The sequence below is a fragment of the Pygocentrus nattereri genome, chromosome 5 (genome assembly GCF_015220715.1).
Source record: "Pygocentrus nattereri isolate fPygNat1 chromosome 5, fPygNat1.pri, whole genome shotgun sequence".
NCBI lineage: Eukaryota > Metazoa > Chordata > Actinopteri > Characiformes > Serrasalmidae > Pygocentrus > Pygocentrus nattereri.
In genome coordinates this window covers 10,871,817-10,887,639 of record NC_051215.1, presented here as the reverse complement: position 1 = coordinate 10,887,639, position 15,823 = coordinate 10,871,817, and the positions used below count along the sequence as shown (strand labels likewise).

Below are 15,823 nucleotides of genomic sequence, written 5' to 3'. Positions count from 1 at the left end.
GGGGGATCCCAGTGTCTCAGGGTACTCTCATATCTATGTTACCTTCTGGTTCTCTCCTTTTAGCTTATGCTGTTATAGTTAGATCTGCCAGAGTCACCAGCCACACTCTGAGGGAAATCATATTTATTACAGTCACACTCCTGAGCAGAACTAATTTTGTCTCTTTACTCTTCCTGAGATAATGACTGCCCTCCCATCCTGCTGAACGCTGTTGGCAGACTGACCATCAGGGCCTCCTCTTCACCATCACCAACCTGCTCTTCTGTTCATTTGTGCCAACTGCAACACCCTCAATTACATCACTGTGCCATCCAGATGTACCAGCATTGAGATAGGATGGGACTGTTTCAGCTCACTCCCACTTTTCATAAAGACTCAGTGAGAGACCGCCTCTACCAGTGCAGATTCTAAAGCTTTACCATCCAGTCTTCAAACAGAAATCCTCTTAGCTTCTATTTGGTAGTTAGCTTATTAAATTGTAAATACTGTTTGACCAGAGGAGGTTGGGTCTCCCCTTGTGAGTCTTGGTTCCTCCCAAGGTTTCTTCCTCCAGACTGAGGGAGTTTTTCCTTGCCACCGTCTCCTCCGGCTTGCTCACTGGAGGATATATCTAATAACTATGTTTTCAAACTTCTGTAAAGCTGCTTTGTGACAACATTGTTGTAAAAAGTGCTAAACAATAAACTTGAATTGAACTGAAGTAGGCAAGGCTGATGTTAGGCTAAGCTGATGTGAAGTCCAGAAACCATTAAAATATACTTCTCTGACAAACTAACACGTCGGTACATAGTCCACTCAAGAGGAAAAACATCTGTAGAAGATAAGACCCCTTCAGCATCAGGTACTGCACTGGTTAGCCGAATCCCTTTTTTTGCTTTGCATGAAACAAAAAGTTAATTTCCATTTGCTATTTTGAATATTAACAAGTTCTGTATTCATCTACCTGTGCAACTCTGGTGCTGTCACCTAAAAAACTTACCTACAAAGGTAGGCTGTTGTTTTTTCCTCCTCAACAGTTAACTGGATATCCATTCAGGAACTCTTACAGATACTCAAATACCAAAGTAGTTAAAACGCACACCCCTGGTCAATAGGCTTACACAATTTGTTTTGGTTTCTCCTGCCATGTAGATGAAACCCATGTGTTACAAATCTAATTCTAATTCTAATTCCCAGAACAGCGTTCTCTATCTGCTCACACAGCTAATGCCAAACTGCTTAGGAAGCTAATTCTCAGCTACTTAACACTGGCACCTCTTATTGGCACACCTATCAATGGCTTACAATCCCTTGCTACCACAGCCCGCAACAGGTGAACAGGAAAGGCATTCAGCTTCTCCATTGTGACTAGTAAACCGAAAAGCCTCCAGCAGCCTGTCATTGACCAACAGTAAGTGCAGCCAGTCCCAGTCCTAGCTTTCCAGGGGTCATTTCAGATTCACTCACTGGTAGAAAATGAGCTAGAACAGTTCTCTTGTGAACTACAGCAGTAACAAGCGAGTGAAAGCTTTCAAACAATACTGACCAATCGCTCATACGTAATTGAGACGATAATGACTTATATGAGTAATTCAACATGCAATACAACATTCTGTTGTCTCATTTCCCTGTTGCCATTTTCCATCCCGACGGTTAACAGCGTTATGAAGCCGACATGTCAGATCTGCCAATAGTATGTCTGTAAAACTCACATATTAAATAACACTGACCCTTAACTTCAGGTAACAAACTATTTTTCACCAAACTATTCCTTCAAACCTTTATATTTTGAAATTTCTGATTGCAACCATACATGTATTCATGAGCTCCTGCCGTTATGTTTCCTCTCTCTGAGTGATGCACAAAAATGCTACTTCAGCTAAGAGTGCCAATATTGTGGTGTAGCTGAATTATCGTAAGAATGAAAAAGGAAAAGAATGATCTGTACATTTCACAAAATCAACATTAAACCCATTACACATTATTTTAATAAAACGGGTCTACTTAGTGGGACTTTTTAGAACTGATATGTTGTTTTTATATCAGTACTATAATATTACTACAACATATACAATATGTGTTACAACTACGTTTAAGGCAATTGAGAACAGTAATTGTAAATTAATTGTAAATGTAAATTGCCAACAGATTGCCAATTAAGTTGGATGATTTATGTACCAGAAAACATACTATCCATGGCTCTAAGATGCACTAATGTAATCATATTCATTTAATAATTTTCAATTTTGTTTCCATGTGTTATTTTAATGTGCAGTCCATGCCCACATCAGTCTAAGTACGTTGTCTGGCTTGAGAACACTCAAGAGAAGTTTGAGGTAGCACTTTTTTTTTCTGTGGTCAGATAATAAAAAAGACAATAATTAAAAGCTACAATAACAGAACTCCACAGGCTGACTTTACAGTAGGCTTTAACCATTATATTAGCCAGTGTTGCCTGCTCATAAAGTTTACATACAGTCCTGCTGCATTATTAGAACCTGGGGTCAACTAATATTTCAAACTGAGTACACAAAAAGTGTGCTCATACCAAATTCTGTGCTCTTCTTTGATCCTGCTTTCTTCTTGGATGGAGCTGATGCCTTAGGCTTCTCTGCTTTAGCCAGAGCCTCAACCACAGGAACACTCTTCTGGGATTCCACTGGAGGCACGGCCATCACAGAAACCTCTTTAACCACGGTTTCCAGCATGACCACGGGTGGTGCCTGGGTAGGGGCTGGCTCCACTTTGACAACTTTCTTCTCCTTTTTCTTCTTGTCTTTGGGGGAGATGGCAGATGGAACCTCTGTAGGGGCAAGACAGGTGGGGGCAGAAACTGCGGGCTGCACAGGAGTAGTAGGTGCAAGAACTGGGGCAGATTTAGCAGCAGGGGTTTGGGAGGTTTTAGAGGGAGAAGTTGAGGAAGTTTTAGCTGCAGTGGCTGAGGAGGCTTTAGAGGCAGGGGTGGGGGAGGTTTCAGAAGCAGAGCTTGGAGCGGTGTTAGATTCAGAGGGCTCCGTGGATTTTATGGAAATAGCGGGGGCAGTCTTATCAACTGGAGCCGCAGCAGATTTAGGAGCATGCACAGGCTCTGGCTTTTGGCCTTGAGACTCTAGAGAAACGTCCTGGTCTTCTATTGTTTCTTTATTGGCATCAGGAATTGTTTCAGACTCCTTGGGCTTCTCCTCCTTCTTTTTCTTCTCACGGTTCTTCTTTTCAGCTGCCTTATCCTTCTTCTTCTTCTCCGTCCGCTGCTGGGGCTGGGCCTTAGCCAACTCCTGACGCTGCTTTGCCAAGGCCTCCTCATAAGAGGTCTCCTTCATGGAGAAAGTGGAGACCAGGGCGATCCCGATTGCTGAGATCACCATAAAGCCACCAAAAACAACAATGCCAAGGGTTTGGGGGTCATAGATATCCATGATCGCAAGTGTCCTTCCTTTTCAAACCTGCAAAGACAAATAAAGGTAAATAAGGACAAATGGTACTGAAGTCAATCCTAAGTTGATCTGTCCCATGTGGTAACTTCCAATAGACAATAATGTCAATAATTCCAAATCGACACTGATGACCTATTTATTGTTCTCCAGAAGAGCAGATTGCTTATGTGATGCTGGGTTGTTGTGCTAAAATTCCTATTCATATTCATGTCGCTGTATTTGTAACCCTACAGAAACAAATATTACCTTTCTCTATAATGCTTATCCAGGTAGAGCTACTACAAAGCTCTCTAGCTTTGCTGTTCTTTAACTAAATAAAGGATAATGTGTCTAAATACATACAGATACAGCAGAAAGTAGTCAGGTTGAAAAATGCCAGACTACCCCTTTAAGTATTTTCTTTTGTTGTACCCAATCCTCTGTGACTGAATGTTTGAGCCAACTACATAATTCTTATGCAATCACTGTCACTCACTAATGGAAAAGCACAACACAAGGTCAAAACTCCAAGTTTGCCAAAGATCTGACCCTGGAAAGCAGAGAGTCCACCTAGGTTTTGCGGAATCGTCAATATAATGATGATTACCAGTGAAACTGAATTCAGAACATTCAGAACTTTCAACATAGGCTGAATCACCGAAATGTGTCGATTGGTGTAACAGTAAACAGGACAGGCCGTATATAAATTTATGCTCTGCTATTATAAGAATCTCGGTTTTCTGTTCACAGTCCAAACACACAACACTAACAGCCTTTGCCTTGTGATTTCCTTGTGTTTAATGCTTTACTTCCACTTATCCATTAAACAAAGTGTCATCAAAATAAAAACAACAGACAAAGAGCCAAACAATGCCGTCTGATTTTAAAACATGACTCAAACTAGCCAAACTTACAAACGCTGAAACTCTACGATCAGCCTGTTGTAGCTTGTAGCTTATAATTTGTTCAGATCTGATTTTATACCAAAATTTGCCTGCAGGTTATGAATCCTAACTGGAGCTTTAAATTATGACTGGGACACCCAGTGTGCTCCGAACCTGCCAAGAGTGAAAAAGAAAACACTCAGCACTTAATTGGAACATGCATAGTGCCTTTTCCAGGTTATTATTATTATGCAAAACATTATTTCTTTGGGAATAAGAGACATGCTCAGAATGTGTAGATTGCTTCAACACTTTTTCATACACAGTGAGCATTTATTAAAAAAAAAAAAAAGGAAATTAACCACATTAATGCACCTCTTAGAACATACAATGTGCTATGACAAAGACAACTCGGACCGACCCGGCTCGCTAATAAGAAACCAGCAAAAGGTCAAAACTCAAAGTTAGCCGAAGGTCTAATGCCTGGAAACACAACTAGGCTTTGCAGACTAATCAGGAGCACTGCACAATACATTGTTTGTTCACTACTATCTCAATATCGGTCTGTGAAATACTGACATCACAGAAGACTTAATGGGTGTCGTGTTCTGCAGGCGTGTTGATGAATCGAGTAGTTCATGTGAACCAACAAATGTGAACAATTTAGGCCAAAATAACGCAATGAGTCTTTCACGCAGGCCAGTCAGAAAAAGTGCACAACTGTATTTTTTAACAAATTGCAAGGCACAACACAATCACAGTATAATGACAATATGATATTTTGTCCATATTGTGCATCTCTACTACAGAGACAGCCAGACAGCAACATACATTTTGAGAAATATATCCAGTCGTCAGTGCAAACTGAGCAATTTCAGTAGAAAGAAACACACACACACACACACACACACACACACATATATATATATATATATATATATATATGTGTGTGTGTGTGTGTGTGTGTGTGTGTATGTGTGTGGATGTATTATAATATTTTATGAATATGCAAGTTTGAACATATTCGGTCAAATTACATGTGTGGTTATTGTAAGGAAGAAAATATTCTCTACAGACAATAAGCTTAAACATGGCATTCTTCTGCTAATCTCAACACAGAATTTCATAAAACATAAAATATAAAACCTTTGCACAGGCCATGTTTTGCCTTTTATTTTATTCTCAATATGCAAAGTTCAGCAAACTGTGCATTAAAATATGTGCTAATCACGCATGTACATGTGTCCAGAACGATGAACGGAGCCGTAGAAGGTAAAAAATCAACTGAAAAAGCTGTATAGCATCGAGCATCCGCCGAGTTCATTTTAAATAAAAAATAACTCTCAGAATTCATCATATTTTGAAATGAAGGTCAAATCTCAGGGCAGATAACGGGACAAAGAAATGAGCATATTTAAACAGGTAAAGTATATTATTTATCATTTTATTTCCTGTTTACGGAATTCGTGAATAAACTATCTAAAATGTCTTTCAGTAAATAGTTTGTCATTTTCAAACCCCTACACTAAAAGTTACTGTTGTATATAAAATAACTGTTAATATGGCAAGTACTTCCAAACATCCAGAGATACATATTGGGATAATGCATTAAGGATAACCTACTAGGATAACATTCTAGTGTTCATGAAATAATCTATGTTCAACATATTAGGAAAAAATCAAAATATCTGTGTGATGCCAAAATTCATGTATGCATGTGTACAGACAAACGCAAGAGGAATCTCAGCTGCTTTGCAGAAAGCACTGCGGAGCAGAGAAACACTGAAAGCCTACAGAGAGCATGAGCCATGCAGGAGGGAAGCCATGAGGAAAAAGTTTCACAGTCTGACGGCGACAGAGGGTGAGTCAGGGTTGAGTGCCGAATCCAGTGGAGTATGCTGCACAAGAGTTTTATGGCAGCGCAGTAGTAAACTAAGCCACCACAGCTTACACCTGCACTATATTTAAAGAGGAATTCCACCAATTTTTCTAAATTCCTGAATAAACCTGTCCTTGAGACGTCAGCAGATTCATTCGGAGTGGTCTGACGTGAAGCGGCGCACTGTAGAGAAACTCACAGACTTTCTTCACAGTGGTGGTGAACCAGGAGTCCTGATGTCTACAACACAAATATAGCCGTTCTTTTAACACTGAAAACCTACATGCCTTCTGAGGTTTTACATGTAATAGTGATGATGGTAAAACAGTCATAAATTCTTTGGGGACTATTTGAACTGATGCACATATCTTGATTAAAATACATTTTAAGCCAAAACATTATAACATAACTGTCAGGAAAACAACGTCTCAGAGATCAGGCAGCATATATCTAATCAATTCAAGCAATAACGTTCTGTGAGGGAGCGTATAGAGGTGGACGTCTTTGTTCCTATCACCACCACTGTGAGCAATTCTCTTATGGCAAGTTTCTCTAGAACGGAGCACTGCACATCGGTCCACTCTGAGTGACAAACACTGAATTTTACACAAATTTTGAAATATCGGTGGACTTGCCCTTTAAATACCTTCGCTACAAGAGAGGAACGTCAGTTTGATCTGAACTACAGACAGACATTAAAACAAAGTCTCACGACTTTCTCAAACGACACAATGGGAGTCTATTCACACCGAAATTCAATGTTGGGTCCTAAATAATCAAAGATATTCCTCAACAGAGGGAAGGTGTTCGCTAGCCACTCGTATGTTACAGCCTACTCGTCCAGAGCGGCTCCAGTGAAGCGGGCAGGCAGTCAGTCCACATAACTGTTCTGCTCCCCTGGTTTTCAGCATCTCCAAATCAGGAGTTTAAAAGCGCTCCGCTGCCAAACGTATCGGTTTCTCGAGCTTTACTTAAGTAGCCAACTCGGTATAAACTCTAACCTACTCACAGCAAGGAGTAAAACCACGCGAGAGGGAAAAAGAGCGAAGTTAGAGGCCGGCAGCTGCTCAGAAGCGGGTATGTATGAGAATCGTTAACGTTAGCTAGCATCACACTCAAGGCTTCGTCTTCACCTTCGCTTTCAGCAGAACAGAGTTACCAAGCAAGCTAACTCACTCACACGCTGAGTTTAAATCCAAAAATATTCGTCCAACTCGGAAGAGAAATGTACAAAAATGTATCTAAATATATGTCTTTATCCAAGGCTCCGTGTCCCAGTCTTTCAAGAAGCCGCTGTCTGTGGAGTCGTGGCACTTTCTCAGCGCTGACATTACGAAGCCACCTACGGTTCATCTAAACAAGCTCTGATTGGCTAGAAGGCAGTCAATCAAGAAATTGAGCCAATGCGATTGGCCGTCCGCTGGGCGGGCTCATCTTTGTAGTGAATATGGGAATTGTAGTTTTATATGGAATTGTTACTTTCTCGAAATGTCAGCGATTCCAAAATGTGTACAAACTGGATGGGACCAGTTAAGAGCCTTAAAAACAGTGTATATGAACTTTCAAACACATCTTTCCCTTCATTTTAATGCCACAAAATACATTACATATCTGTATAACTACACTTAGCTGGGTTTCATAAAAAATTATGGGATGTCTAGCTACATCTGCGGTTAAAGAAATTAGACTTGAACCTTCTTTTTAATTTTTCAAGTGTTAACATGAACTTTTTGACAGGTCAGAGTGGTTGGTCTCACTGCTTTTAAAAGAGGTTTATATGTAAATATCATAATGGTCAAACACCTTGGAGTAGAGCCTGAAAGACATATAGTCTCAGGTACAATTTAACTCAGCATGAGTGATGAATGAGCAGCTGTGAAGAATGAGACAAGGCAACCAGGGAACATTGTGTGTCCTTTGCTTCACAGCAGGATTTTATCTGCCTCATCAGCACTGGGGAATGCTATGGAGACCAGGATTAGGCATTAGGACAAACAGGCCTGTTGCTCAGAGGAAATCCAACTGATGGTATTAGAGTTTTGGCTGACACTGAAAGGCTGCCAAATGACCAAAAACCACTGTTAACCTTTGGTAAGCATTCTTTCGTGGTTAAGAATTTGGTATCCTTTTGGCTTACACAGTGCATAGAAGAAAGCTTCTTTCTTACATTTGGGGACCATTCTTTATTTTAACGCCAGTATCTCACCACTGTAAAGGTACAGCTCCACCAGTGTCGACAATCCTATGAAAGATTCTTTATTCATAGTATTTCATTTACCATTAAGCAGTTTTCTTTGGTGGGGTTTCATTGTGTTGGGTGTGCACATGTCACTTTCATTTGTTTGCTAGAGGTGTGGACGTGGTGTACAATATGTATTGAGATATGCCACGCTGCAAGCTTTTAGTGAAACAAAAGCTTTTCTATACTAAAATTACACTATTGCAAATATAGATCCATTACATAAAACACCCCACCGATTTTCCCATCCACCAAGACCCATTCAGGTTGTTATAAGTCCAAGAACATTTCAATGTAGTTTCAAAACTGAAATGTAATAGTTGGTTTCCAGAAGCCAATTCGGCTTTTTTAGTCTTGGGTTTAGTTGCTCAGTTCAGATCCTCAGTTCAGTATCTTTTTGCGTCAGGCCTGACACAACTCTGAGAGAAGTTAACATGCCCACCAGCAGGTCCAGGCTTCCATTCCTCACTCATATAACTTAAGAATAATTCAGCCAGCTTGCATTGATTTACAGGTAATTACTGAATAATAAGCTTAGTTAGGCCGAAGTATATCACACCCTCTATCAGCAAAAGCACCAACAGGTTCCCTGCTTAGTTGTGCTGCAGAAATATGACAGAACTTGTGTTACCAGATAATTAAGTAACCAGCATATATAATGTACAATGCACATGGTACACAAGTACTGACACACCTCTAGCACCTTTATATGTAAGAGTCTAGTGTTAAGCTAAGTGTTTCAGATTGAGAAGTTCCTTTCAAACACTAATATTCTTCTCTGTATCCTATGCTTTAAGATTTTGTTGAGTCATGTCAGCTGAGTTTTGCTTCATGAATTTCCATGTGCTGGGTTCTCTCTCTGGAAACAGAATGAACTGAATCCAACACCTAACTTAGTCCTACTTCCCATTTATCCATTTCCTCATGTGACTACAGCATGAGGGACAGATGGACTTTGCTTTTAGGTTTGTTACAGCGTGAAAAATTGCCTGGACGACCCATAACAAAGTCTGCATTCCTGGTCACCTGGTCAAATTACATGTTTTGTTGACTTTCAGCACTAACAGTTTTTTTTGTTGAAAATAATTTGGCACATCCTTTATGGAGAAAACACTTCTGCACAATTGCTTTTTATTTGCTGGACATAACATATTTAGGAAAAAATAAAACATGAAATGTGGCCTGCGCAAATATTATGGCACATATTTTGTATGTCGTCCAATATGTTAAACTCAATGTTTAAGTAGAAACTGTGCACTACAATTTTCAGAAACATGCACATATGCACAAACATGTTCGATACAGTTATATTATAAATATCAGGGATATGTTATATGTTAATTTAAATATGTACAATTGAACAACGGCTATAAACAGAACAGTGAACAGACTAAAACTTAGACAAACAATAGAACCACTGGTTTCCAGAGTATCTGAAGACAGTTCATAATGATCACAGAATCATTTATACGCTTTTTAAGCTTGTGTTTTTTCTTTGTTATTTCATAGAATCATCATGCTTTTGCAGTTCTGGAGTCAGAAACTGACTAATGATGAATGAGGGTGGTGCAGTGGTCACCAGCCTTCCATCTGGAGATCTACTTTCCTGCAGAGTCTAGTTGTAACTAACTAATTGAGAACTTCTGCAGAAGTTAATTAAAGCAGGTATTGCAGATTGTGGTTGGAACACACTACGGTAAGGTAGACCAGGGTTGCTGACCAATGTGTTATAGGGTGACTAATAAATGACAATAATAAACAGGCTATAGTCTATAGTTATAGTAGCTATATCTATAAACTGGACCTAAAAGGTATGTGGTTCTCAAAGTGGTCATTAGAAGCATATCCCAGGGGTTCCTAATGTATTTCTCTATGTCTACATTCTGCTTTACAGACAATAGTCTGTGACTCACAGTAGGTAGAGTCATTTTTTTTTCAGAATAGAGCTTATTTCATGATCTCAGTTCATTTTTACAGGGCTGTTGTGGTTAACACTTAACAGCAGTTGTGTAGAAGTGCTCTGTTTATACATTTAGAGCATTGTTCCTGTTTATTGTAGTGTAGTCTTGCTCTGATGGGCTGAATTACAGGTTGAAGAATGTGAAAATGAAAGGGTTATTTTCTCTTTTACCTTGTTTAACTTTGTGAAAATCCATTCTAAAAATTGCCAGCAACACATTCCGAAAAAGCTGGAATTGGGTAATTTAAGGCTAGGAATACTGTTGAATTTTCAGAAAACTATTTAAACCAGGTGAAGTAATCGTGTTAGTCCAACTATTTAAGAACAATATTTCTCAATAAATGAGTGCAAGGACTTTAGGAATTTCACCCTTCACGGTGCATCATATTTAAAGATGTGGGGCAGTTGTGCGCTGGAAGTAAGGGAACCAGCCTTGTGACCAGAAGGTCACCGGTTCGATCCCCTGAGCCGATAGTACATGACTGAGCAAGGCACCTAACCCCCAGCTGCTCCCTGGGCGCTACAGATAGGGCTGCCCGCCGCTCAAATGCGGGTTCTCTGGGCTCGAGCTGGATCTGAAATGGACTGATGCACAGTGGAAACATGTCAAGCTTTCAGATTGTTTATGGAAATAATGGACATTATGTTCTCCGAGCCGAAGAAGAGAATAGCCATCCAGGCTGTTACCAATGCAACGTTCCAAAACCAGGATGTGTCACAGTATGTAGTGGGTGACATGCACATCTGTGAAAACACCAATAATGCTGAAAGACAAGGGAGCACAGGGAGCACAACCTAACGCAGGGAACAATTTAGCACAGACGTTTCACATTGTTAAAAAACATCAAGCAGCAAGTGCATCTGGCCACATTACCACATTTCCTAGCCATGGCCTCCCACCAAAATTCAGAGCGATTCGTCAGTGTGTTAAAGAGTTCTGTGCTAAGGAGTGTTTTCAGGGAATGTAAGTGTGAAAATCACAACATCCAACCTTATTACTTTAATTACCATCTTGTTGCTGACATTACAGCACCATTTTGAAGTAGGTGACAAGCTCACAGTAAGGGCTAGTTTGGTTTAAGTACAGCTTCCATACTGCGGGGTTAGCTGTTGCACTGTGTTACACTCGGCCACCTTTAGTAAACAAATACAAATGAAGTAAATGTCTTTTTGTTCCACATGTTTACATAGATTTTAAAATGAAAAGAGAAAACATCTGAAAACAGGGAATTTCTTCTACTTTATTAGTATCTTTCAGATGTTAATATTTTGGTTTTACATAACTGTACTAATGAAATTAACATTAACAGTTAGTAAAGCTGTAGTTATTCAGACATAATGTTCCATATTTTACTCTTGTGTGAAGTTCGCTGTCCTTTATTGGACAGAAAAAGGGACCTTGTTTGACACACAGTCTCATGCCAGTTTTCATATATAATTTGATGTGTGTTTGTGTATCAGTTGAGCTGTGTGTCTTATAGATAGATGAAATATCATGCAATATGGTTGGAAAATATGTTTGTTTCTTACGACATAGAATTATATATATTGTTTGGATATAAATATGATTTTTACATCTTAAATATTTGCAAAGTTTTGGAGCATCCGATGCTGCTTTTTAGATGCCATTTTTTAAAGGATATACATGCTTATTTCTACAAGAAACATTCTGCACATGTTCAATAGCATGGCTGCATATTCATAGAGAGCGGGTTTTAAACTGCCCGGTCTTTGTCCTACTGAAAACGTGGTGCATTATCTGCAAAACACAACAAAGGCCTCATACGGTTGCGCAGCTGGAGATTAGTATAAATGAAGGATGGCAAAAAAAATTCCAGTTTGAAAATTGGATCAGTTGGTAACAAGTGTTGCTAAAAAGAAAATTGATCTAATATCATGGTAAACATGCTCCTGTCCTGTTTTTGGAATGTGTTGCAAAAATAAATCAATAAAAAAAAATTTCATAAGATGAAACATCAAATATTGTGTTTTTGTATTGTCTTCAATTTAATACAGGTCAAACGCTATGAACTAATCACTGTTCTCTGTTTTTATTGCCATTTTTCATACTGTCCCAACATTTCAGGAATTGGGTTTGTACATGGAATCAAGAAGGGGACAGGAAACCAGTGCAGTTAGAGATGATATTTAGAGGGGAAGTCTTTCTCAGGAAGTTATTTTGGAATTTTATGTAGGCATTGATTACTTCACTGACTGAAAAAACTGTAATAGACTATACATCTCATTATCTTGTGGATATTAATAAAACAATAAATTACACAATATAACAACAATGAGATTCCATGTTTGAACGAGCCTAAGTTCTGTTTAAAGGTTTGATAATGAAGTAGGAAGTTCTTCTTTAGAAGTTCAGGCCTCTTTTTAATCTTCTCGGTTTAACTTAATTTATATATTTTTAAAAACTGACATTATCTAAAACAACTTTATATAATGTAAAATATGACAGTCAGGTCAACTTAAAGCAGCTTTCTCCCTAAACATAGCATTATAAGCTCCTCTGTGTAAGAGTTTTTGTTGTAACTGAAAACAGTAACGTTACTGAGTCAGGAGAAAAAAAAAGGATAAAATATGGTGTCTATGTGCTGCTGCAAGTTGGCCTGTAAATCATGAAATAGCAATAAATAAGTCAGAGGCGTTGGGTCAGATTTTGTGGGAGTTTTTAGGACAACCTCATACATCCGTATGTATTTACTTCACATGCACAGGCTCAAAAAGGTCAAGCTTATTGTTTAGGTCTCAAATGCAAAATCAACATTTGACTGATGAGGATATGATAAAAATAGTAGATTGTTTACTTACATCCTCAAAAGAAACGCTCTTCACTAAGTCTAGATTGAGTTGAATACTCTTTGAATACTCTTTAAACACTCTTGCAGTCGCCACACTCAAGGAAAAGATCCGAAGCATAACATGTTTCAAAACATTTTTCTGCATGTCGCATGTAATTACGCACTTCCACCAGAGAGGTCTCTAAATCCCCGAATCTTACATAGGGCAGCCTTAGTATGTTTTTATGTTATGTAGTGTTCCGTAGTGCACATTGTATCCCTCAGACCAATAACCAGCATGCACTATACAAATACATCATGCAACTGTTGAAATAAAGAAATCCTGACCGCTAGTGCAGCTACTGATGTAGAGGTTTATAAATATAGACATGATATTATAGACATCACAGAAAATCTTGCTCAAGACACTACTGGGACATGGCAGTAGGAGGTATGGATGTTTAAAACGGTCCAGAAATTCAGACATAGTTAGTCAGAAGTTCTCCAAAGTCACATTTTTAGTATTAGTAAAAGAGACGTTTGAAGTTGGTCCCCTTGTAATTTTTTGACCTGACCTGTCAAGACACCTAATAAGCAAGTCAAATCTAGACACAAGACACAAGACAGTGTCTACTTTAGTTCTCTCAGATTTTACCACTACTTCCATTTATCCTTTGTCCACATTTTCATGCACAGAATGGAAGAATAGTGTCTGAAGTTTTGTATATATAGGATTAAGCACTATGTAAGTAATCATGCTTTTTCAATAGAGCATGGAAGTATGAAACATGGAAAATGACTGCATACATTTAAATTGTTCCATTAATATTACTCATACCTATAGCTGCTTGAAACAGTGCATGCATGCTGATGTCACTATAACGAATAATGACAACCACATTTTCCTGCTAGTGCTTAAAGGGGAATTCCACAAATTTTAAAAACTTTTTGCATAATTAAATTGTTAAGATTGAGTCAGAATTGTTCAGTGGTGGTGATAGGAACCAGATTTTGCAGGGTGTTGTAAGGCAAAATAGTATCCAAAGAAAACTTGCATTCTCCAGATTTTCTATGAGTTCACCATTAACAATATTACATATAATTATAAATATCACACAAAAGACACATATGAAGACAAAAATGGCTATATTCACAGTGAAGACATCACTACCACTGTAAAATTAATGAGCTGGTATGTCTCATTCCAATGTACCATTTACCATCAAACCACTCTGAATGACTGATTTCATCTTTTGCTTTAATTATGCAGAAATTTGACTTATCTATGAAATGTTGTGAGGCATGTCTGCTTGTAGAGTCCCGCTAAAACGGGATATAATTTTTTCCTCGGATTTATTCCTATAAAATATTTTAGGGAGCATATAAGCATTGTTAAAATTTCAGGTTCAATAATGAATGAACTGTAACTGTTTTTGATAAAACCCACACAAACATCATATGCAGCCCTCAGTAGAAATATAGGATATGGCTCCTTTATTAATATTGCAAAATTCAGCAGGCATTTAAGATCCTAATATGCACTGTAATTGAATAAACCAATGTCAGATCCTTCTCACATTCTACATAAAATGTCTTATACTTAATCTTAAAAAGCCAGTTTGACCCAGCTTTACTGAGAGTATGTGTCATCAAACCACTGTGGGAGTTCAGTGGAAAAATGATAATCATCAAAGCAAGACGTGCTAACCAAAGTTCCAATACGTTTCTCTGAAGTCAATGTGAATCAGAAATCCTAATGCTGTTTCCTTCTATGCTGTGCCATGCATCTGAGTAAAACACAAAATCAGGGAGGGTGTTTAAAATAAAGGAATTAGAATTCCAGTATAAAAGTTACCTAATACGAACCACTCGTGGGCTGGAGGTTAGGGAACCAGCTTCGTGACCGGAAGGTTGCCGGTTCGGAGCCGACAGCACATGACTGAGGTGTCCTTGGGCAAGACACCTAACCCCCAACTGCTCCCCGGGCGCTGCAGATTGGGCTGCCCACCGCTCTGGGCAAGTGTGCTCACTGTCCCCTAGTGTGTGTGTGTGTGCTCACTAGAGTGTATGTGATGCTTCACTTCACGGATGGGTTAAATGCAGAGGTGAAATTTCCCCATTGTGGGACTAATAAGGGTCACTTAAGCTGCACTATGTAAGTTTTGAGGGTGTGGAGACCTCTCTGGTGGAAATGTAGAATTGCATGCAGAAAAACATTTAGTAACATTGGTTTTGTTTTGGGCGGCACGGTGGCGTGGTGGGTAGCACTGTCACCTCACAGCAAGGAGGGCCTGGGTTCGATTCCCCGGCCGGGCGACTGGGGTCCTCTCTGTGTGGAGTTTGCATGTTCTCCCCGTGTCTGCGTGGGTTTCCTCTGGGTTCTCCGGTTTCCTCCCACAGTCCAAAGACATGCAGTCAGGCCAATTGGACATGCTACGTTGCCCCTAGGTGTGAGTGACTGTCTGTGTCTGTCTGTCTGCCCTGCGATGGACTGGTGACCTGTCCAGGATGTATCCTGCCTTTCGCCCGAAGACTGCTGGGATAGGCTCCAGTACCCCCCCGCGACCCTGACGGAGAAGCGGCTTAGAAAACGGATGGATGGATGGATGGATGGATGGATGGATGGATGGATGGATGGATGGATGGATGGTTTTGTTTTGGATTGTGAGCATGTTGAAAG

The 15,823-nt window shown here is 39.3% G+C and overlaps 1 protein-coding gene across 9 annotated transcripts in view; it reads right to left on the bottom strand.

The window, feature by feature from the left end:
- rrbp1a (ribosome binding protein 1a) overlaps window positions 1–7,468 on the bottom strand; it is a 43,769-nt gene extending 36,301 nt beyond the window's left edge. For 7 of the 9 annotated variants that reach the window (XM_037538851.1, XM_037538856.1, XM_017695415.1 and 4 more), the window contains exons 1-2: window positions 7,336–7,468; window positions 2,528–3,422 (exon numbers count right to left, since the gene is read on the bottom strand). In XM_037538851.1, coding sequence (XP_037394748.1) covers window positions 2,528–3,395 — 868 coding nt within the window. In that variant the 5' untranslated portion in view covers window positions 3,396–3,422; window positions 7,336–7,468. Of the gene's footprint in view, window positions 1–2,527; window positions 3,423–7,288 lie in introns of all 9 variants that reach the window. The other 2 variants (XM_037538852.1, XM_037538853.1) reach the window with 2 other exon arrangements.
- Between the last annotated feature and the right edge of the window lie 8,355 nt (window positions 7,469–15,823).